General features: G+C 37.7%; 2 protein-coding genes across 7 annotated transcripts; both read left to right on the top strand.

The window, feature by feature from the left end:
- The first annotated feature begins 52 nt into the window (after positions 1 to 52).
- On the top strand, positions 53 to 15,933 carry LOC125228377 (ester hydrolase C11orf54 homolog). 4 transcript variants are annotated; one of them, XM_048132926.1, is made up of 9 exons: positions 53 to 79; positions 9,575 to 9,711; positions 10,503 to 10,582; positions 11,537 to 11,635; positions 12,890 to 13,065; positions 13,280 to 13,459; positions 13,866 to 13,962; positions 14,277 to 14,443; positions 15,411 to 15,933. In XM_048132926.1, exons 1-9 carry the CDS (start codon positions 68 to 70, stop codon positions 15,582 to 15,584), a joined length of 1,122 nt encoding a protein of 373 aa, XP_047988883.1. In that variant the 5' UTR covers positions 53 to 67; the 3' UTR covers positions 15,585 to 15,933. The 4 variants fall into 4 exon arrangements, with proteins under 4 accessions (XP_047988883.1, XP_047988881.1, XP_047988880.1 ...); XM_048132924.1 differs by lacking the exon at positions 53 to 79 and having other exon boundaries at positions 9,542 to 9,711; positions 15,411 to 15,609; positions 15,741 to 15,933; XM_048132923.1 differs by lacking the exon at positions 53 to 79 and having other exon boundaries at positions 9,542 to 9,711.
- Positions 15,934 to 20,825: 4,892 nt separating this feature from the next.
- LOC125228374 lies at positions 20,826 to 24,315 on the top strand. 3 transcript variants are annotated; one of them, XM_048132919.1, is made up of 5 exons: positions 20,826 to 21,097; positions 21,461 to 22,255; positions 22,337 to 22,464; positions 22,756 to 22,954; positions 23,924 to 24,315. In XM_048132919.1, exons 1-5 carry the CDS (start codon positions 21,014 to 21,016, stop codon positions 24,080 to 24,082), a joined length of 1,365 nt encoding a protein of 454 aa, XP_047988876.1. In that variant the 5' UTR covers positions 20,826 to 21,013; the 3' UTR covers positions 24,083 to 24,315. The 3 variants fall into 3 exon arrangements, with proteins under 3 accessions (XP_047988876.1, XP_047988877.1, XP_047988878.1); XM_048132920.1 differs by having other exon boundaries at positions 23,929 to 24,315; XM_048132921.1 differs by having other exon boundaries at positions 20,826 to 21,016.
- Positions 24,316 to 24,920: the final 605 nt, after the last annotated feature.

Genomic DNA, 24,920 nt, shown 5'->3' on the forward strand with positions numbered 1-24,920 from the left:
ATCGTTGGGGGTAATTGCACAAAACACCCTAATGGGTCGAAGTGTATCCATAAGGGCCCCCTAAACTATGGAGTTTAACGTAAGGATATAAAGGATGAGCTACGTGCAGAAATAACGACTGATATTATAGGTTCATCTTAATATTAAAAACAGATATAGTGCGTTATATTTTTCCTTCGACTCACGAATGGGTCATATCATGTTATTTCAGTCAGTTTCAGTACAAAAAGTACTTCGATCGAAATAGCACGACAAATGCGAACGTTTCCGAGATAATGCGATGAGAACTATTATACATCTGTAACATCGTCATGATATTACTCTTAATGATATCCCTTTATTATATAATTAGGGACAAGACATTATTAATAACATTTCGAATTTGCGGTTGCCATTATCTGCGAGTTCAGTGCGACTCGCCAATGACAGTTTTTATGACGAAAATCTAACAGGCTGGCAATGACGTGCTCACAGTTAGTAATTACAAGAAACAATACATAAAATGACTGATTAAACGACATTAATTTCATCAAATAAATATCAAAATTCTAGAAACGACTGAAACCATGTAAAAAAAAGTAAAAGAAGTGTCACGTATTATAAAAATAAAAATTATAATAACATAATATCTTATAATAAAGGACGCAGAGTATTACATTATACTCATATAATTAAAGTTTCATATAAATATTCACTACACCAAAAAGGTATATTGAAGCTTTTCTTACACTTGTGAAAACTAAGTAATATCGAGACACGTCGTCAATATCGACGTTACAGACATCACAAGTCACTGCTATACAACGACACATCACAGACCTAATAGATCATAATCATATTTAGATATAACAAGTGTGAGGCCTGAGTGCGCGATTGGGCGTTGTTTGTGCATGTGCGCGGCGTACTTGTCAATAGATTGAAACTCATACGTCCATACATTGGAGCGAGACACAGCAATGCGACTTTTCATTCGCACGTATGGCTGCCGCTCACCGCTGTCGCGCTTAGACCAATGTCGTGGCTGGGCCGTTACGCTAATATCCAGTGGCACGCACAACGCACAAATGCCGTGTGGTGCGGTGGACAAACCGTAGAACCCAGTGCATAGTCATATTGATTTAAACTTTCACGATTATTACACATAATTATTTTTAAAAACATCGCAATTTCAATCGGGACGAAGGTTTTAGGATCTCATCCACATGGAATCCTGTCATTAATAAGTGTAAGCCGAAAATAATATCGACAGTCGTTAAATCGAATATCGTCAGTGTTGTATGTCGACAGAGTAACATCCCTAGTGCGATAACAGTTCAAGTTGATAATCAAAACCAAGTGCGGGTAGTTCGAAAAACTCGCGCGGCTGTCAGAAGGTGTTGATGTCATTTCAAGCCAGTCTTCTCCGAGACCACGGGGACAACGCCGTCCTTGAAACGTTGGAGGTCAGTTTAATATGTAGTTATACGCGATTAAGTCCCGGTTTTTTTAAATAATTATGCATAGTCATATTATTGTAACTCATGATATTCAAAGATTGCATGTAGGTAGGGAGTGTGCAGTGTGCAGTCCAATGCAGTTATCTATTTACACTTACGTGAACAAAAATATATGTACACTATATACGGATATTTTTATTCCCGTGTGTAGATTTAATTGAAATGCATTAGACACGTTAGCGTTGTAACGTAAGGTGCCTCATAAAAATGTCACACTGTCGTCGCGTAGCGTGTGCGAGCAGTATGACGCATTTTATGAACATTCGTATTCCAAACGTAATCACTACCCTTTTAAAAGGTATGGAAATCATAATATAGTTGTCAAATGTATTCAATTATCAATAGTGTATATAAGAATGACGGGTATATTTAAATATAGACAAGAAATACTAGGATGATTTAACCGCTAAGACCTTCATATGATTTATGGTACAGAGGTAGTGCGAAAAAATTAGCCTTCGTATTGTTACGGAACCGTGCGAACGTGTCATACTATTTCAGTCAGTCTCAGTACAAGACGTACTGACACAGATCTAGCATGACAAATACTAACGTTTCCTATGACAAATTACATCAGCAGGGTTAGCACATGTTTCGCCGAAAACTACCCATCCTTATGTCATTAATACTGTTAAAGAAACTGTGATCTATCTCGCATTAATCATCTGTAAACGATTGACAAATATTTACATGTATTATAAGCATGTCTTAGTATATTTTGTCTATGTTTTAAAATTATAGCGAACCTAGTGCCTACCTTTATATAAGTTGTTAACGTAATATTTGTAAAAAAAGTCTTGATGAAATATACTTTAGTGTCTATAGGGAACTAGATGATAGACCTTTGTATTATATTTGTATTTATTGATGTATCGATGTGTTAGGTTAGTTGATTGTTGAACGATTTTGTGAAATGTTCAGACATAGGGTAAACTTCTCAGTGTCTGTCTCTTTCAAGTGCAGCCCCTGTTCCGCTGTCTGGTCACTATCACAAAAAGTGAGTGAGCGATGACCTATCGACGATAGAAACGAACAAAAGATATTTTCATCACACCAGCTGATAAAGGCTTACTTTGCTATTTGAAAACAGGTAGCAAAATTGCATTTTATCCACAAGGATTTGAAAGTTCAATTTTTACAAATTTTAGCTCGTTTTTAATCTGGCTGCGATGTTACCTAAGACGTGATGATTTTGAAAAATAAATTAATAAATCGAATTGATTGATTTTAGATTTATGTTGATGTTTTAAAGTCTTTATGTTCCTGTTGGTGTACTGAAATATTTTGAATCGAAATGACAGACTGCAAAGCTTGTTTAAAAATAAAAATGAATAATAAATGATACCCTAAGCAACCTGCGTGATAAATTAACTATTTGTAAAATACTCACTAAAGAAGATCGCGGTTCGATATTGAAATCTTTAGATGATGCTCAGGTATCGAAATATTGTTTTTAAGCACGTGCAGTTTTTTTAAATAACTACTTTGCCCCCATTAGTAAAACAAGTTTACGTTTTGTCGCTGTCATGTGTCAAAAAGAGGTTCTTACAGCTCTGGGACAATAGTTCGTCGCCGAACGATGAACTATAAATCGCTCTCTTTCTCTTTTATTTACACGGGAGCGACTATCTTTCGTTCCTTTCTACCGCCGATAGCTCATCGCTTACTCGCTTTTGTTGAGATGCGCCTAAGTAAGAGGACGGACATTAGTAAACTTTACCCTGTATTTTATTTCCCATTTCGTATCGAAATGCTTTGTGACAGTGTTGATTTGTGAGAAAATGTCGGAAGGTGACGTTATTAGTATGTTTATTGTGACACATGTGAATGTAGTTGTGATATCACAATTAACCAAACTCGGTGTTGTTTTGCAGTATTTTACGATTCAGCTGGGCTTATAATAAAATATCGCCATCGACATCTAACTGTGGCCTATTTCATCACAGTGACATTTACACTAAACTTGACTGACAGGGACAATTTTGTGCCTATTTCTGAGTCGATAAATAAAATTGTTACTCAGCGTCAATATTTCTTTGTTGGACCAGCATATATGCAGAATTGTCACTGTGGTGATATAGGCCACTGATGTCACCCAGTCTTCGTGCATATATTGTTATAATATATGCACGAAGATTTCGTCCTCATACAGAATAACTAAATACATAACATGATTAAAATATGTTGTGTGTACATTTGTATAAAATTTGTTACTTTCGTTAAATACTTAAATGAAATAATTTTGTTAATATTTTCAGTTAAAGAGGGTATGACTATTATTTGCTATTATGTAAAATTCAGTTACTAGGCCATTTGTTTTCAAATTTGTTCACCCCGCTTTTTTTTATTTGAAATTTTTTATGTGGTTTCCACAGAGAATCGCGAGCTCTTTAAATCCTCTTTATCTCTGCTCTTTAAAAAAAGTACCCAAGGTTTTTTCCCATCTCTGTTACCATTTTTTCATACATTTTGTATGGCGGTAACGGAATGGCAGGTTTGAAAAATGTTTGAAAATCTTGGGACATTTTTTTTCTCCTATCAGGATCGAAAGACCTCACGATTCTGAATATGAATCACGTAAAAAATACCCATGTTACAAAAAAGTGGGGTGGGCAACTTTGAAAAAAAAATATTAGGCCCTCTACAGTTTTTTGCAATAATAAAGCGTTTCATTGTAAAAGGTGTAGTTAGGTTGTATTGTGAAATGTGACGACGCGAGTCGATCTTTAAGTTACTAATTAATATATAGTAATGATTCGTATATTGTGAATAAAGAAAGAGTTATATTTTGGTACGAGTGAGAGGAAAGAATGTACAGAGTAGGATTTTGTTTGGTTGCATGTCAACTATGAGAGGGGAAGTTTTAATTTACTTCCCTTGTCCGTTAAATAATAGATAATGGAATACTAGGCCACGTAAACTAGTGCAATATAATTTGACAGCTAAAGTAGATGGCTCTGTATTAATTCTAAACGTTAATTGGTAACCACAAACGTATAACGCCATAGTTACATATTTCAGTTCCTTCTCAAAATCGCAAATCGTCACTACTTTAAAAAAAACTTGTATCTTTGTCTGTCAATGAAAAAAAAATTGTAGTAAGTATGTATGGAATGCATATAGACTTACTGCATTTTTATCTTTGAGGAAGGAACTCATCCAAAGTATAGCAAGCCATTTCGAGTAGGATGGATTTTAGTTTGCGGACAAATATTGCATCGCTAGAAGCTTGCTTTATGTCATCATGCAGTACATTGTAAAGTCTGATACCCATTACATGCACAGACTTTCTAGTTTTTGCGAGGCGGCACGCTGGCACGACCAGCTGGTTACGCCTGCGCGTCACGCTGCCCCTGAGTTGGCTATGAGTGGGGATCAGATGAAGGTTTTGTCTGACGTATTTGCATGCTTCGATTATGTACACACTTGGCAACGTAAGTATTTTACAACTTCTAAAAAGTTCCCTAGCTGGATGGTCAAGCGGTTTTCTAGTTAGAATGCGAAGGGCACGCTTTTGTAATTTGAACATTCTCTCACGGTCCGCAGCAGTACCCCACAGGTCGACACCGTAGGTTAATATAGAATGGAAGTACCCATAGTAGGCACTCTTTCGGTTCTCCTCGGACAGACTGTGAGTTAGCCTAGACAAAGCGAAGCACGCAGATGCGAGACGTTTACACGTCATGTCTATATGGGGTGCCCACGTCAGTCCTGAATCAATTACAAAACCCAAGTATTTAACTTCATGTACGTGTGGTACTGGAGTATTGTTTAAAACAATACTCGGAGTATTTTCATTTCTTCTTAATTGGAAGTACATTATGTTTGTCTTATCCACATTCAAAAGCATGCCATTAGCACTGAACCAATCAGATATCTTTTTTGCTGTTTGAGCTAGTTTTATTTCTAAGCTAGGGAAATCGTCGGCTGCAGTTATTACACACGTGTCGTCGGCAAACATGACGTACTCCGCGTCATCGGAAGCGGCAGTGATGTCATTCACAAGGACCAAAAACAGGTTATTTCCCATCGTTGATCCCTGTGGGACAGCACTGTCCCCCAGTTGTTCAAGGTCAGAGCAAAAAGATTTTACGTAAGTGGATTGTTTTCGCTCCCCAAGGAAGGACCTTAATATCTCGAGGAAGGATCCATTTATGCCATACCACGATAGCTTTGCGAGAAGCAGTGCGTGGTCGACTGTTTCGAAGGCGCGCGACAGGTCGCAGAATACAGCTGCGACATGTCGCCCGGCCTCGAGGAACAGAGTGAGATACGAGATTTTTTAAAAGTAGTGACGAAATGCAATATTTAGGCACTGGTCCCACCAAAAGAGAAAGAGAGATAGATTTTAGTTAAATTCGACAAAAAAAACCACCCTGTATATCACTTCATCTATTCATACATAATAAATGAATTTATTAGTGTGAGAGACCCTTAAGAATAACATTCAAGTTAGTGTCAAGTGATTGACGGCACATGTCAAAACAAACAACATTTGGAATTGGTAAAGGCTGTCACACACGTGTTCAGTAATTATCTTTATTTTTTTAATAACTCGATAACCGTAAGAGTTAAGACGCTAGTTTCTTAGAGAAATTGTATTTGATCTAATGAATCTTCCCTTAAAGTTAACGGAATTCAATAAAAACAGGGTGTATAAATCGCTCGCGCTATCATCGCGTCTCTTTTATTTATCAAGGGAGCAACTATATTTTGTTCGTTTCTATCGTAAATAGCTCATAGCTTACTCTTTTGGTGGGACCAGTGCCTTAAGATAATTTTAAACTTAACATACATCTCACAACAGTTTCAAAAGCTATAAAATTTCTTACTGGTTAACGTGTCATAGTATTTCCTTATCTGTGGTTGGAGTATGAAGCGAGACACTTTAGGCTGTGATACACAATGATTGACGCTCATATATAATTTATGTTTTCTTTTCTGAGTCACTCAAGGTAATGCTTTATTTCTGTGTTAAAAAACTTTTACAGTACATATAGTGCTTTTTTAATACTTTACTTGTTATGCCGTAACTTCAAAAGGGCTATATGTACTGTAAAACGTCGTACGACACACGTGCGAAAAGGGAATACGTTACTCGTGTCGATTAACGACACTATATTCGGTCGTGTTTTAATTTATCGCCAATTCTTCTTTATCGCACTTGTATCGTAATGTGTTATTATATTATTTGATTGGCTTTTCGAGGTGATATGTCTTTAAGGTTTATGATGATATTGATGATAAAAAAAAACTTCAGGGGACGTAGTCGAATGAAATATAGTCTAGTTCTGTCGCGCCAATATGCAAGAGCGATAGAGATAGATAGCTACGAAAGAGATATTACCGTATAGCGTATCGTGAGCGTTTGCGTATTCGGCTACGCACACAGAGTTATTTAAGCTAAAGTTTCCTTTTCTTTAACTTACTGTGCGAAATGACATAAGGATGTCTACTTTTAACATTTCTAATATAATTTCTGTATTTATTTTCCGATTGCAGTAATAACCTTTGTATGAGCGTATCGCTTTTTTGTACACTTTCAGTTCTAAGCGCGTTCTTGTGTCTGTATAGTCGCCAGCAGATCGGCCAAGGTGCTCACAAATATCTGCGGGCGTAGCACACTAGGTCGAAAACTTTATCGCATAGGTGCGTCCCTATCGCTCTTATAAATCGTGCGAAAAGGACGGGTTCACGTTATATCGTATGCGGCCATGCTTGCCTGCCTCGACACTATATTATTAGCGCCCCGGCCGCTCAGATATGTCTGATGGCAGTGATGGCGACTGTACGTGTTTCCTAGTCTTAGCGGCAAAGGGTATAATTTCCTTCTTGAGCATTTCTTTTTTTTTTGCCACTTTTATGAGGTGTGATATTTTTGAAAAAAAAATGCTATTTCTACTCAGAATTACTAGCCTTTTCAATCCTAGTAGTTAAAAAAATTGTCCCATACGATTTTTTCTTATTTTGTTACCATTTTCCGTACATGTTGTATGGGGTAACAAAAGAGGAAAGTAACAAAAATGTATGGAAATTCTGGGACACTTTTTGTCTCCCAGTGAGATTGAAAGTACTCGTGATTCTGAGTACAATTGACCTAAAATTCCCTAAAACAATAAAAAAAAAATATTGGCAAAAAAAAAAAGAAATTCTCTTACGAGTACATTAGGAACAAGTCCTTGTCCCACCAAAAGCGAGTACGCGATGAACTATCGCCGATAGACAATACTAAAGATAGTCGCCCCCGTGTAAATAATAGTTATTTGGTATACAAGGGGGCAAAGTTGTATTTTAACGCCGAGTGTGGAATTGAAAAACGAGCAAGTGAAAGGTTTCTATAGTTGAACCACGAGCGAAGCGAGTGGTTCCAGAATAGAATCCTGAACTTGCGAGTTTTTTAACACACGAGAAGTAAAATACATTTGCACCCGAGTGTAACACAAAACTTTTCCCCTCACTATAGCGAGGAAACTACAACGCAAAAAAATGCGTTTATCACTGCTTCCAGTAGTTCCACAGGTGGTAAATCATCTGTAATACTAGATTAACCTACTGTTATCAATTTTAAAGCAGTTAATTTGATTTTATTCAAGGTCAAATTACTTTACCCACTAGTGGATAAAATGCGTTTTTACCCGCTGGTATTAAAGGACAAAACACGTGTTTCCGAGCTAGTGAGGGGAAAAATAACTTAACGATTTTTATCGAACAATAACTCGCTTGCGCTATCATCGCGACTCTTTTATTTACATCATTATCATATCAGCCCTTTATCGCCCACTGCTGAGCATAGGCCTCTCTTCTGGTACGCCACTTGTCCCGGTCCTGAGCTAGTCTCATCCAGTTGTGACCCGCAATTTTCCGGATGTCGTCCACCCAACGAGCTAACGGATGCCAAGCGCTTCTTATATCTGTGAGCGGCCGCCATTAATTCTGTTAACAATTTAGTCAATTTGCCATCAACATATCCCTATCCTCTGCCTAGCAACATATCCCGCCCAACTCCATTTTAGTTTGGTAATGACCAAAGAGGATCGAGTATTGTAGAGAGTTACTGTCGAAGTAAAATGTGTAATCACAGTGCATAGACTGCCATCTCTTGACATAGGCTTAAAACTTTTGAACCTCATTCTTGACAATTTGGCCCATATTCTTAGCTTGATATGTGTTAAAATGTTAAATATTATTATTAGCGCCATCTAGCCGAGCGTCCCCCAAAGGTGTAACGCCATCTAGGCCACCGTACCTTTTTCCGTATGGTACTGAGGTACGTTTTTTTCTTAGACTTTATCTGTCTATACGGAGTTACATATGTCTTTGCTATAGCTCATCGGTTACTCGCTTTTGTTTGAACTAGGGCCTTAGTTGTTAGTTTAAGCCTGTTGCCAAAGTTTGGTTCAGAACCGCTGGTTGTTTGACGTTAGTGCGTGCACGCTTATTTATTGGCTGGTTGTAAGTTATTTATAAGTTGATAACAATAAACTCTATCCTTGAACAAGAGTTTTAATGTTCCCATACACTTGACCTTATCACTGATAACAACGTGCCTACTTGTGGAGATACTGTCTGAGTACACACATTACATAAGTATTATTTACATTATACGTATACCGTTATTATATCGTAAAAGAAAAAGTGGCAAAACAATCATAATTATACATTATTCTTATTCTTCACTCACAAACCAAAACTTATCAATACTTAAATGCAATTTTCATATATCAGAATAACAATGGGAAGTATTATTATATTTTTCACCACACCAACAGAACTTTTAAAGGCTCTCTTGATTCTTCGAGAAGAGATAGCAAAATTACATTTTATCCACAAGAGTGCAAAGTAATTTCATACAAATTTTAACTTTATGTAACGTCTTAAGCTCGCTGGTAAAATGTACGTATAAATGATGATTTTGAATCATAAATAATTATTTTATGTCTGTACGCTCCCGGTACATTATTTAATAATGTTACTGCACCGAAGTGAAATGCACCGTCCTGTTGACTATTCATCACCCTTATTGCTACAGCTTAAAATCTAACAACGATTTGTAAAGAACAATGCTGCCACCAGATAAGACAGATCTGCGGCCGCACTCAGCCATAGACCACCCAGCCGTCGCCGCGGCCACACGCGTGAAACAACTAATATATCTCATTAAACAAACAAGAGGTCCAATCTACAGTTACTCCTGCACACCGGCTCACATCACAACGTACGTATTCTTATTTGTATTCATCTTGTGAAAGTTCACTGACCTTAACCTTAAAATTGTCAATAAGATTAAAAATGCTAGTAAGTTGGTTGTTAGTGGTTTTGTTTTTCGCTCTTGTGAATGGAGCGGCCTTGAGAGGACGTGATGCAAGGTGAGTCAATAATTAATGTCAACAATATTTAATATTAAAATATCTTTTACCACAAAGTGTTATCCATACTAATATTATAAATGGGAAAGTGTGTGTGTCTGTTTGTTTGTCCGTCCTTCACGGCAAAACGGAGCGACGATTTGTTGTGATTTTTAAGTGGAGATAGTTGAAGGGATGGAGAGTGACATAGGGCTACTTTTTGTCTCTTTCTAACGCGAGCGAAGCCGCGGGCAAAAGCTAGTTAACTTAATAAATTGTACGTATAGGTACCTATTTAATTGGTTTTTCTTACTGAAAAGAACAGTGTTGCTATCAAGGAGAATTTTCTTAAAATTGTTCAACATTGATCTTTCACCTGTCTTTCACGCTTGGTCTTTAATTAGGTAAACATCGACCTTAAAAAAAAATAATTACCTAAACAAAAAACCGCACGTGCTTTTTTGTTTAGTCAATTATAGCGTAGCTAAACAAAATTCACTCGTTGTTTACATTATTTTAAGAAAACCGAGGCATTGTTCTTAAAATAGTTCATTATAAACTGTAGAACAATTTTCTGTCTGCAGACTGATTCATTTTTATCGACAGCAACCGACGAAGTGGAAAAACCTTCAACTGAAAACATTGTAAATTTGTGTTTTAGCATGACGTCCGTTGATTACGCAAAGGTTCCGATCCTGGAAAAGCCTCTTCATAAGCCGCCTTTGGAGGAGATCGTTGAAGGTGAGTGCGTGAAAAGAAAAGTTTATTAGACACACTACACAAGTCACACTTAAGGCTGCTTTCAAAAAAAACGTCAAAATAATGTAAAATTGGTAGTTTTAGTCGGTTAAATACTACACTTTCCGTTATCCAATAGATTTATTTAATTCAAATTTCAGTTAGAGCATCTTATTATCTTGATTTTTATAAGACTGGATTTTTGAAAACCAAGTCACTAAATTAATTATGATTTTTTCTCTAAAGCACGTTTAGAAAAATTCACGCATAGAGCTGGATTAGTCGATCTTATTTGTAAAATTTGGACAATTTTGATAACTAAAACTGGTAAATTTATAATTCGTATACCCTGTACTACAATCTTCTCAGACTACATTTTTATTATAAGGTTTTAAAAAAGAGTAAACGAGGCTAAGTCGAAATCAATTTTTTTCAGAAATTACCTAAAATTAAGTGACAATTTCTTTAAAAATCTACATCACATCGAAATAATGTTTGTATTTAATGAATCTTCAACGTTTACTTAAATTGCTGATATGCCTTAGTGATTATAAATTGGTATTATTTATTTTTGGCAATTTTTTGAAAACGAGCCTTCACCGGTACAATTATTACCACTTTTGGACATTTTCTTATATTTTGTTTGACCAAGTAGAAACAGTCGTATAATGTGATATATATTTGTAAACTACTCGCAAAGCCCTTTAATTTGATACCACACACGGTATGATCAAGCGCTCCGTTGCGATTTCAATGTTTTTCACACGAAAGCCCTCTTAACCTATCGTACGACGAATGCACACTGCCGCTCTTTCAAATCAGAATGGGTTTAGAAGTGTTATCTCTTGGCACTAAATAAAAACATCTTACCGACGTCCGACATTTTATTAGATTTCTATAATTTATCTATTGTAAATACAGTCATTACGTATAACGATTAAAATGCCTTTTTTTCAGTGCTATCTCGCGCGCTCAAGTCCAACTTCGAGTCAGTGGCCGTGTCGGCAGAGGTCAGCCCGGACCTCACGCAGGAGCCTTACAGCCTCACAGCTCCAGGTATTTTCTTAAACACACCTCATATTATAAACTAAGATGTACACCTTAGGAAAAGTGACCACGTCCATCGATGGCCCAGCCGAATCGAACCGGGTCTCAGTTTACGCGGCTAACGTCCTTACCATTCTAAACCACGGCCATTCACACTTGATCTATGTTTAGAAATGATTACCCTAACGTAGTCGTTTTGCCTTGTTCTGGACTCCTCCAAATCATTAACTTTTTGACGACCAAAGAGACGAACTGATGCACGCCGTCGATCACTTAGTCAGTGACGCGTCGCACATGCGTTCAAAGGACTGAAAACCTGTCAGCTAAGTTCACCTTTAAAAGCAGTTCCTAAAATCTTCGAAATAACCTCGGCAGGAATGTCAATAAGATCATTCCACAGCCGGAGCGTCATAGAACATATTTCTACATCGTACTGCAGGAATACAAAATTACGTACATTTTATGTAAAACAGTAGAGATAACAAACCCATGGAATTATTTTAGTCATATCTGAGCATTGTTGATAGTTACATTAGTTACTAAAACCATACTGATATTTTTCTGATAACCAGCGTTAGGGTAGCAGCGAATGTAAATATTGTTCTGCCATTAATGTAATTATCGTTACGTAATCGTAATTAAATAGTACGTAGGTTAAGTAGATAATGAATTACTTGCATTCGGTTTTTCATGTGACTTTAGTTAGTGTTTAAATAATGTTCACGCGACCATAAAAATCATTGAACCAATTACCTACCTACTTAGTTTACAATACTATAGATCAGTTGCACCATACACCGCCTGTCACCGTTAAAGCGTTCGCTAAATTTTATTGTTTATGACTTATGAGAAGTTCCGTAGATCTCTGCTGCGTGACGTTAATATTGATTCAACTGGCCCCATGTCTTACTAAAATCAGGGGCGGCTCACTCCGCGATTCTATCACCGCGCTGCAAGTACATGCCAGCGGCCGCGAGTTCGCGGCCCGTTCGCTGGTGACGACCTTCACGCGGCGCAATAGAATTCAATGTCGGCTGCTCGCGTGCGGTCCGTTTGTTAATGTAGGTAAGAATTTAGAATGGCGGCATTTTGTGAACATCAAAGGAGTAAGCCTTCTGTACTTGTACTATTATATATTCTGTGCTAAAATACATACCTGCCTGATAACTGAATAGTGACTAAACCAAAATAGATGATAGATAGAAGATATTGCCTCAATGATTGATATTTTGATATTCTGTAGAGTGCGGTCTTGAATTACAGGTCTTTGCGGTAACGAAAAGCTAATAGAACTCGGCGGGCCACCGTACCTCATGCCTTCTGTACAGCGTGACAAGGTCTACGACTTAGCTGCCCTCGCCAAACAGCAGCGCCGGGACCCAGCCTTCCTGGCCGGAGCTGGCGCGGGACCGTGGCCATACATCGGAGTAAATTGTGAGGTAAGTTAGTGTAAAGTAGGGGCCATAATACTAGAGAAAAGGTCTACAACTTAGTCACAATGACTAAACAGCAGCGCCAACCTTTTAAAAATACTCAACAGTGTTAAATAATCGCTTTCGTGGTTTTCCATAAAGACAACAAGAAAGAACCATAACAAACCATTCTAGTGAGACAAGTAAAATTAATGATCACCATAATCTTGTGATGTTCTAGGGTATCATCAACTTATCCGTTCGCAACGGCACCGTAGACCAAGGCACGAGGGTAGTATCCGTACACCCAGTGGGGGCGGCCAAGGGCTCCAGCGGCTACCAGCAGAGAAGGCTCCCGAACAACGAGACCAGAACTGCCCTCCTGGGCAACTACCTACTGTCTGATGGAAGCCCCGGCAAGGTAGGCAGCTAAAGAGTACGACACAGTAGACCAAAGCACGAGTGTGTCTGTACTCTGTACCCTGTGGGGGCAGCCAAGGGCACCAGCGACTACCATAGAGTAAGCTCCCCAACAACGAGACCAGGACTGCCCCCCAAGGTACATTACATACCTTGCTACATACACAACATCTCTTTAGCGACATCACTAGAGTTGTTCCAGGGTATAATTAACCTACCTTTTATATTCGTTTGCTATAATAAGGGCCGTATTATTTTAAGACCGAGGAACGAGGATATCCGTGGCCAGCATCGGAGGCTAAGTCCGAGTCTTCGTGTCGTAGACCTTACACCTAAACTTCAAACTCCAGGAAACACCCGAAGAGTTTATGTATTAACCTTATCTTTAATTAGAGATCGTGTTGCAGGTCATTAAAGTGGTAGCCAAGAAGCGTATCGGAGAGGCCAACTTCATCACAGCTATCCGTGAGGCGCTCAAACAGCACTACGGGGACAAAGTCGTTGGTGAGTCTTATTTGCTAATATCATTCTCTGTTTGTCCATGTCCTACAAGTTGTAAACCTTGTTTTTACAGAACTCATCTTTATCTTTTTAGACGGAAGTTTCTTTGTTAGGAATGAATCCTTTACTGTAGAAAATCTGGACTTAAAGAGCGGAAATTAAATGATAGCTCAGCATAATTAAGGCTTTAAGAACGTAAGGGACTATCCACACTCAGGCGACGCACGTCGTACCCTTACACCTATTGTCATTGAACCTGCAGTCAGTAGTCACAAAGCTTTCATTGTTTAACCGTTTCTTTTCGCACACATCCCCAGGTCTGGGCGGCATGTTCCTCCTCCGCGCGGGCAAGGTGAAGCACCACGTGATGCCTGACTTCTCTCCTACACCACTCTGTTCCGATTCGGATGTGGATAACTGGCTGCATTACTTCGAGATGCGCGCCCCCATCACGCACGTGGGCACCATGGTTACCGGGGACCTGGTACGTGTACACAGCACTAATGGCTTCCTAACACTTATTAATGGGAATAGCACCTGTTCGCCAAAGGCGTATATAGTGCGTTTTCGCATCGCGGATGTCGGACCGATATCCCATCTTGGAGCGCCATCTTGGATTTTTTCCATAGAAATCCTTCCGACATCCGATATCGGATCGGATAATGTGAAAACGCACTTACACTCTGTCGCTCCCGTGTTAGTTTACGCAGCTATGAAAAACATTGTCGCTCTACTTGAGACTGCTTGTACAGTCTCTTATAGACGTAGGATGTGATGATTTGATGACTATTTTTAGGGTTCCGTAGTCAACTAGGAACCCTTATAGTTTCGCCATGTCCGTCCGTCCGTCCGTCCGTCCGCGGATAATCTCAGTAACCGTAAGGACTAGAAAGCTGAAATTTGGTACCAATATGTATATCAATCACGCCAACAAAGTGCAAAAATAAAAAATGGAAAAAAATGTTTTATTAGGGTATTCCCCCTACATGTAAAGTGGGGGCTGATTTTTTTTTTCATTCCAACCCCAACGTGTGATATATTGTTGGATAGGTATTAAAAATGAATAAGGGTTTTAAGATCGTTTTTTGATAATATCAATATTTTCGGAAATAATCGCTCCTAAAGGAAAAAAAAGTGCGTCCCCCCCCTCTAACTTTTGAACCATATGTTTAAAAAATATGAAAAAAATCACAAAAGTAAAACTTTATAAAGATTTTCTGGGAAAATTGTTTTGAACTTGATAGGTTCAGTAGTTTTTGAGAAAAATACGGAAAACTACGGAACCCTACACTGAGCGTGGCCCGACACGCTCTTGGCCGGTTTTTCTGGTTTCCATCAACACCGGCTTCTAATAAGTCGGAAGGGAAGAAGTTTTCCGTGTCGCTTGAAGGGTTCTAACTTATTTCGTAGTAGTTTTCACCATGTGTGTAATTTGTGCATATTTCTGGCAGGACTTGGACCTGCGCGTGCAGCACTTCCACGGCTGGGGCGCGCACGGCGACGGCGGCCACTACCACTACGACACCACGCCGGACGCCGTCGAGTATGAAGGGTACTTTACCGTCGCCAGCAGCGTCGTGCGCATTGACGCGCCTGCCGTCACTCATGATATGGGCCGCGATTAATACAATACACTAACCAACGATGATTTAGGGCCAGTTGCATCAACCACATTTGACAGGCACGTCATCGTCACGCAGCAGACGTCTACGGAACTTCCCATACAATAAAATTGAACGAACGCTTTAACGGTGACAGACGGTTTGATGCAACCGGCCCTTATATACGATTTACAATCCTCATCAAATCTTACCTCATTTTTTAGCGCCACCTATTAAATACTATCATAACTGTATAGTTAACGTTAGCGTATGCTGATACCGAGATTTTTTTTAAATGTGTATTGAGGTGATATCACACGATATAAAGGAACATGTCATTTGTTCTTATAAAAAATAAAAACACGCAAAAATATTTGGTGGAAATATGATTTTGGCCACTTCCAGGCTGCGAAACAGCGCCATCTAGTTTTAAGCCTAAAAGGCCCATACATTTCAGGGGTACGCTTTTTTGTATGGGCTTTGTCTGTTCCGGTATTATATCGTCCTTGCACTAACTAAAAAACCGTCAAACAAATCTTGTCACTCAGAAGGCGTCAAGTTTGAAAAATGTAGGGCTCACCGGCCAATAAAATAGGCTAGTTTCCTATATTTAAAATAAAATATTTTATACAATGCACGAAATAAAGCACCACATAATTAGAAGAAAAACATGGACAGTGGTTATGTTTAAAAATAATTTCTATTTAATAAGTCAAAGAAAAAGATATAAAGTAAATGAATTGACCGTGACGTCACTCCTTAGTATTTCATAGTAATTCCATATTAGCAAATCGTTTTGACAGTCCTTAAAAAGGAGCTGATTTGACTAGTAGGAAACTAGCCTATTGTCTTCATAAAGCTAGGAACATACTACGCGGACGTCCGTCGTAAATCGACCGCGACCGCGACCGATCAGTGTGCACGGAACTAAACATCCAGCGAGCCAGATTTCGATCGGACATCCATGCGCTCAAGGCCACGTCCACGTCCGTCGACCGATAGTTTGCACGGTTATGTGTATTTCCATTGTCCAGATTCCCGTCCGCGGTCGATTTACGACGGACGTCCGCGTAGTATGTTCCTAGCTTAAAGCGCGTGTCTAACTTTGACGTCGGCGAAATCATCGACGAGCCATAACATAACACTTAAAAAACATTGAAAATGTGGGGCGAAGATTTATCGTCCATAGCAATTAAGTTTGTATTTAGCACCTTTTTTTAGTGACATGATTTGCTTGACTGTCTACAAGGTCAGTTCACAAGAGCTGGCACCAATGGAACGAGGTGGGAACGAGTGAGTGAATGAAAATATGCATGTATGACAGATTAACCAACAAAATGTTCTTGAAAGTGTGTGTTTCGACCTCACCTCGGACTCTGGCGATGAAAGAGGCGCGTTCCTAGCACCATAGAGGAATAAGTAAGGGAAGAGTTGTAACTCCATACATCAGTAAATGCGAGTTATTTGTAGTGACATCTATCGTCATTCACTCGTCAATCACGCGCCAACTAGCGTAAATTATCAGTACTGCTACTTGTCAATAGACGTCACGACGAACAAAAAGTCTATTTCTCAACAATTTTTAGCTAATATTACAACAGTATTAATCAGTACTTTGCTTTCAATTACTTCAGCTTAAAATATAAGGTGTAAACTGTTTTAATATTACATTTTTGGCAGACGCAATAGTGTCGGCACCTAGTGTTGAGTAGCAGTACTGATAATTTACGCTAGTTGGCGCGTGATTGACGAGTGAATGACGATAGATGTCACTACAAATAACTCGCATTTACTGATGTATGGAGTTACAACTCTTCCCTTACTTATTCCTCTATGCTAGCACACAGTCTAAGCTCGTGTAGTGTAGGTACGCGTCCAGCGTACTATACTTGTATAAGTGAAATATGACAGGTCGACTGTTCGCGTTTTTGACAGGCGGTAACTGTGAGGTGACCGAGAGGAGGGCGTCACTTTCAGCGGGGAGTGGGAGTGGCCATACTGTATGACAGCACTCTTTATTATACCGTGGTGCGACTGTATATCGACAGCGGTCACGGCTGCCACTCTTACAATCAAAATTTTGTTCTTTCCATTTTTGTCAGCTTTTTAACCGCCGCCCAAATCTCAAGGGAGACGACTCTCTTCTCATGTCGTCTGTATTTTTTTGTGAAACAATCTATACACAGGACAATATTACGTAGAAGTCTGTGTTATGATTTTATTTATGTGATTATGTCATTTATACAGTTAAAATAAAATTGCTATCACATCAACATTGTGGTTTAATTTTTAACGGAGTCTCAAAAAAAGAGAAGTTTGGAGGCAAGGGGTGAACATAGAGCAATCAGCAATGGAGTCGATGCACTGGCTGCACTGGCCGTGGTCACGCAAGACTGATGTAATGTCGCAGCATAATGCCATCGAAGACACACAAATCTACCCGATATTAGTTTATATAAATGTTTGGGGTGGACAAATAAGCTACATCGGGGCAAATCCCGACTAGGGGCAATTGTAACTGATCCAATTTCTCCACCATTACACTATCAAGTTGAGTTCCACATGTATCTGTCGCAGGGAAATGGCCAAAACAGAGATTTCATCAAATCACTAAGGGATATGATCAAATCACGCAGGATGTCAAAATGGCGAATCCATTTTATCATTTCTCTAGAAAATTTCAGTCATTTGACTAAATCCCTTACTCTGTTTAGTGAAATCACAAAATCGACCAACAGACACGCCACGTTTTGTCAATTCACTAGATTTGTTTAGAGATTTGATAAAATCCCTGAACCACGTCAGTAAGTTGACGAAACGAGCTTATAAAGTCAACTAGTTTTATCATTTCGCTAAACAAGTTCAGTGAAAAGACAAAATGTTTTAATAAATATGAAAATAATTTAAAATGAAACTTTTATAGCTTTGTTTCTTCACTTATTCTATTTTTTTCTTATTTATAGAAAACTTATTACTTGATTGCCTTTGTCACTTGATTTGATTGAATCCTTAACTAGATTAGTGAAATGGTAAAATTGAATCCGTTTTTAAGAGTTTTTGGTTTTCTAATTGGATATATTAGATTCTTGGTTTTGTCATTTCACGAAACCAGTTCAGACATTTGATCAAATCACCAGTTGAGACTTTATCATTTCCCTAAATTTGTTTAGGGAAATGTTAAAACTAGTTGACTTTTTGAGTTCGTTTCGTCAACTCACTGTCGTGGTTCAGGGATTTTATCAAATCCCTAAACAAATCTAGTGAAATGACAAAACGTGGCGTGTCTATTGGCCGATTTTGTGATATCACTAAACAGAGTCAGGGATTTAGTCAAATGACTGAAATTTTCTAGAGAAATGATGAAATGGATTCGCCGTTTTGACATCCTGCGTGATTTGATCAAATCCCTTAGAGATTTGACCAAATCTCTGTTTTGGCCATTTCCCTGCGACATATGCACTATAAACGCCCCCCCTAGTCGAAATTGTCCCGCTGTACCTTACCCATTTTTGTTTAATGTTTATTGCCCACCGCACGACATGAAAGAACTTATAGCATCCGCGCACTGGTCGGAAGATAGATTTCTTGGTTTCAACATTTGTAAATTTAATCACGGTTACATTTTTCAAATTTGCCGCGTTTTTTAGTAAAAAGATTTGCTTGGCCGCCTATATTTCATGTGGACCAGCCCGTCGCCACTCCATAATATGATTTGATGTGGACCAAAATGTGGACCACGTGGACATGTGGTGACATGTGGACACACTTTTTGGCCAATGTACCCACCCAATCTTATATTCAAGAAAAAAAACAAAACTTATATGCAGGGAGACTAGAGATAAGGAGGAAAGTCTGTCGAAGTAGAACAGTCGCAAAAATGACCGGCTGAGGCCTTGTACAGGGTGGGCCAGTGATAAATTCACTTTTGTCTCGACCTCCTTTGTCAAAATTACAAAACATTGGCATATAATAATGGTGTCATTTAAAAGAAAAAAAAGTAAATTTTTATTCAAAATGGTGTCTTACACGGGAGAACAGCGAGCGTTTTGCATTCAAGCTTTTTATGAAAACAATCGATCTTATGTGTCTGTTCGTCGGCGTTTTCGACTTGAGTTCGGATTCGGGGTGATATTGCTTGGCCTCCCAGGAGCCCTGACTTAACTCCAGCTGACTTTTTTTTATGGGGTTACTTGAAAAGTAAAGTGTACTCAAATAATCCGGCAACCACACCAGAATTAAAGGAGAACATTCGCCGAGAAATCCAAGCAATATCTCCGCAACTTCTGACGAAAGTCTTTCAAAATTTACAAGCAAGGCTGGAAGAGTGCCGCAACCGCCACGGATGACATCTTGATGATTTAATTTTTAAAACGTAAAATTTATTTATTTGACATACTTTCTAAATATACTTTTTATTTCAAAACCACAAAAAAATCCTATTATTTCAATTTTCAAAAATGCATTTATCATTGGCCCACCCTGTAATAGGCTAGTTTCCTATACTTAAAATAAAATATTTTATGCAGTGCACGAAATAAAGCACCACATAATTAAAAGAAAAATATGGACAGTAGTTCCTTTTAAACATAATTTCTATTTAATAAGTCAAGCAGAAAGATATAAAGTAAATGAATTGACCGTGACGTCACTCCTTAGTATTTCATAGTAATTCCATATTAGCAAATCGTTTTGACAGTTCTTAAAAAGAAGCTGGTTTGACTTAGTAGGAAACTAGCCTATTGCAGTTACAAATCTCTCCGCTTGGAGCGCATGTCTCGCTCAATGATCAGCGATGTGAGATGACATTAGACGTTCTTTTCTCTAGACTGATTTCGTCGGACTGAGCAAGTCATGATGTAGTCCCGTGTCCCGTGGTAGTGCGCTGGCTTCGTATGCGGATGTTCTCGGGTTCGATCCTGAAAGCAATCTTTTTGTTTTTTTTTTTTGTAATTTAATTTTCTCAATACTAAACAAAATATTTTTGGATATGAAAAAAATAAAACAATTGAGGAAAAACATCTGTAGAAAAAAATAAAAAAGCTCTCATCAGGATTTGAACCCGGGACCTCTTGCTCCGTAGGCGGGATCACTACCGAGAAGGCTAAGAGATTGTCAAACCGTTATGCACCTGCGATTGCAGCGCCACCTATCTTTTCTTTAATATGTGTACTTCTGATACATAAAGAGGTTGCTCCTTTATCTCTATTCTTCATGATTCATCACATGTGGTCTGTGACGTCTGTCACTGTTTACAATACTCTTTGCACTTTCACTGTCAGTGATTTAAAATAAAATATTAAACTTTCAGAGAAGTACACAAAAAATATATAATACTTAGGGCTCAGAGAAAGCTAACGCCAGTAAAATTAGTCAACCCCTTTCTCAGTACCCATCACATCAACTGCCTCCCCGGCTTAGCAAACCTATACGTTTACATATTTTATTAAAATAAAATGGTATGTTGCGTCGTACAAAGTTGCCCAAATCGCAGTATAGTGAAAAATGCTACGCAGTCCTTATCATATTTCCGACCAACGGTATGTAAAATACTTTAACGAAGTATTCAATAATTACTTACCCCCTTATTCATAAGCGTACTCTAAAGTTATCAAGCCGATAAAGTTCGTTTGTCCCTTTCCTACGTATTGGTGTCCTAGAAAACGTTTATGAATAAGGGGGCTATAATTTACATAATACATTTTTAAAAGGCCTCAGTGGCGCAATTGGGAGCGGGACTGGCTCGATCAAAGCCAGAGGTTGCAGGTTCGAGTCCTGCCAGAGGTGTGAATTTTTAAATTTTTCCTTTAATTTAAAAATATGTAATATCGCTCGCAGACATTTATGCATGATAAAAAACAAATTTAATCAATTTTTGTTTATCTATGCTAATGAATTCACAGACACATCGATTGGAAGATTGGTCAAAGTCGTTAGGAATGGAATTAAAAATAAGTGACTCCATTTGTCATCATCATTTTAAAGCAGAACATATAAATATGTACAGTGAATTTAAAATTAAAGGAGAGGTCAAATATATTCGTCTGGAAAGAAAAACCCTTAAGAAAGAAGCTTTGCCCACAGTTGAACATCAGTTTATTCCTCCACAAGTTGAAGCTAATATTATTCACTTACATGAATCTTTTGAGTCAGTCCCCAATCACTCCCCTAAGGAGCAGCTAAAACAATGTATTCCTAAGACAAGAAAAAGCCATAAGGAAGGAGATTTGCCCACAATTGAGCATATTCCTCTACCAGAACATCAAGTTGAAGCTAATAATATTGACTTACATGAATCTTTTGAGTCACTCCCCAATCACTCCCCTAATGAGCAGCAAGAACAAAACCAAGCCGACCAACACGAACTATCAGAGGATCAAAAATCTTCTGATATAATAATGGATTATGAAATGATAGAACATCACTTAGCAGACCCATTGTTGATTCAGGAGGAGGTTGATGATGAAGAAGATACCAATGTTAAAATAAACTCAATAGAGATTGATGATGATGAAGATACTACTAATGTTAAAATAAACCCAATAGAGATTTTTAAAAGTAAGTTTCAGGCATCGTCATTGTTGCCACCTTACTGGCTACATATAGAAAATCCTAATGGGATAGAATTTATGCGCATGGATCCAAGAACGCAGCAAATTAAACATCACATACGTCTAAACAATGATCTGTCAGTCACTGTAAGTATTTATTAAGTTACCTATAAATTAAGGTGGCATGATTTAAATTTGTAAAAAAATATACTTGTTACTTAATTGCAGGTAATTTTTCGCAGCAAAGAAGAATTGCAACTAAACCAGAGAATTAATTCATATGAAGAAACCTATGACTACTTAAAATCTGTTGGAAAATGGCTAGTGTGTGCTGGCACTCAAATTGAGGACAATGAGTAAGTTTAATTATTTTTTCATTCATGAATTTCATTCTGTCAATGAAAATGACCCACCATTTATTTATCATCTTAATCTTTACATAAAAGAAAATTTAATTATTTATATTAACTAGAACTATTTTGGTACAGTCTTGGTATAACTTAACTATGTTCCATTTTGGTGCTCACAGTGCTCAGTTGCTCACACCACTAAACATTGTGTTTAATTTTTAACATATCACTATCGTAGACGAGAATTATAAAATATATAATTAAATGAATTTATGTATGAACTACATCATATTTCAGATTTTGTAAAGGTGTGATTGTTGGTGAAGAAACTTACCAAAGAAATCGTCAGTTCCCAAGATGCAAATCTTGTAGAGTGTTACGAAATCGTTTGCAGACGCAGAACTGTAAAAGCAGATCAACTTGTTTAGGAAAAAAATCAGATGTAAAGCTGCGCGTTTCAAGATTAGTACAAAAATGCAGGCGTCTAAAATGGATGGTAAGTCCTATCAAAAACATTTTTTTCTGTCGTCCAGCAGCGCTGCACTAAAGAAGTTATTGCTTCTCGTGGAACAGAAAAATAAATTACACGCCTTGGCCAGTAAATACCTCAAATCGCATTACATGTGATCTGAGACTTTGCCAACTTTACTGCCCTAGGTATGTCATCTACAATTTCACCACTCTAGCTAGAACAGAAGCAAGAAAGTTGCACATTACAAGTACCTACTGCATGAGTATAAGTGGCAAAGTAATCTGATTCAAATGAGGAATTGTTAGCTTTATTTGGAATTTTAACGATTTGAAACTAATTGAAACAAACAAAAGGTAACAAAGGAAGAACCCATATTCTACCGTCCCGCAATATTTTATGATTTATAGAACCTTTACAAAGATGGAAACAATATTTAAAAAATATATGAATTTATCTATATTTTATTGCCAATACTTTGATTTTTTTGACCCTATACTCTTGGAGACCCTATACTATATACACCTCTGTCTATAAATAAATTAAGTATACTATATACATGTTATCTTAAGTTGTGACATTTAGAGTCATTTGTACCTCTAAAGTAATTTTAGACTTTGATTTTTATGTCTGTTTGTATTATGTGTAGTTTTAGTTGTAATTCGACTTGGAGAGACCTTATACATCTCTAATTAATTGTAGTAGCGTTATATATTAGGTAAAGTTTGTATTCTATCAATTATAATTTAAATTCAAATATAAATATTATGTTATTGTATGTGACGTGTAAAAGGGCCGTGTGGCCTATTTGCTGAATATTTTTTTGAATTTTGAATATCTTATATGAAAATCGATAATTTGCAATATGAGCGATTTAAAAAATAGTGGCAAAAAGGAACGCTCATTCGCGCTCCGCTTATATTATCCAAGATTTCCAAAAGTCACGAATTGCATATCTATTTTTCACAGTTTTATTTCTTGTATTATTATTTGCAGAATAGCCAATTAATGGCAAGAAATTATACAACCAAGTTGGAGGCAAAGAAATCGGATACGGTATTGCAAGCAGTGCCTCTCGGGTGCACAGAAAGCAGACTACCTCAGAATATTTATGTCTATCAAGCGGAGTATAGCAATGTGCCTAAAGGAAACTGAAGTAGGGCATTCAAGCAGAGTATGCTGCATACTCTCGTGGCCCTAAAAGAAAAAAATCCGTCATGAAATCCACAGGTTCAAAGGAATTTGCTTCAGAGTGTGGCAAGAAACAAGCGGCTTCGAACAATGTCGCGCTCCAACTCGGTGGAAGACATTTGGATATACTTATTTATTACAAAAAACTGAAATACGCATAATTACTTTAACTGAACTGATTAATAAAGTTATGTTTTGTATAATTCGCTTTTTTGTTTAAATTTTATAAATCTGGCCAGTGTTACCATACTGGCATTATCTACATCTTGGCTGAAATGGCCAAACAGCAGTGAAGAGGCCCTGCTTGGTAACTATGGTTAGTTAAAATTAAATTAATTAAAAATTGTTTATTCAGTTTCAGTAATCTTTTACATATAAGGTCGGTGTCTCTTTAAGTATCAAATACCTGTGTTAAGTGGCACCGCTTTTCCTTAGTTGGTAATATATTAGTAACAATAGGTAATGAAAGTATAGTTATATATGGTAAGTACCTCTATAGAAATATGGTAAGTACAATTATTCGTAAGTATATCGTGGTCGCCCTTGTCCTACCTACAGTATCGTTTATACACCTCTAGGGGATTCCCCTAAAGGGAGTGGTGGAGATGCTGGGATTTTTTTTTTCATATACCTATTGTCTGAAAGTGATGGTTCCATCTAGTATCTTCTTAGTAGTTTGTGGTTCCATCCATCAATTTATTAACAACAAGAGCATCGATTATACATAGCAAGAGATCATAAAGTGACATACATGTAGAGTTGTCAGTTAACTCTATCACTTATGAGTACCGTATTATCCAGC

Source organism: Leguminivora glycinivorella, chromosome 7 (assembly GCF_023078275.1).
Source record: "Leguminivora glycinivorella isolate SPB_JAAS2020 chromosome 7, LegGlyc_1.1, whole genome shotgun sequence".
Lineage (NCBI taxonomy): Eukaryota > Metazoa > Arthropoda > Insecta > Lepidoptera > Tortricidae > Leguminivora > Leguminivora glycinivorella.

Coding starts and splice junctions, on each gene's coding strand:
- LOC125228374 (XM_048132919.1), top strand. CDS start 21,014: ATGGTATGTTGCGTCGTACAAAGTTGCCCAAATCGCAGTATAGTGAAA. Junction 22,256..22,336: donor ACAATGATCTGTCAGTCACT/GTAAGTATTTAT, acceptor ACTTAATTGCAG/GTAATTTTTCGCAGCAAAGA. Junction 22,955..23,923: donor GCAGGCGTCTAAAATGGATG/GTAAGTCCTATC, acceptor TATTATTTGCAG/AATAGCCAATTAATGGCAAG.
- LOC125228377 (XM_048132923.1), top strand. CDS start 9,557: ATGCTGCCACCAGATAAGACAGATCTGCGGCCGCACTCAGCCATAGAC. Junction 9,712..10,502: donor ACACCGGCTCACATCACAAC/GTACGTATTCTT, acceptor TTTGTGTTTTAG/CATGACGTCCGTTGATTACG. Junction 13,066..13,279: donor ACATCGGAGTAAATTGTGAG/GTAAGTTAGTGT, acceptor GTGATGTTCTAG/GGTATCATCAACTTATCCGT.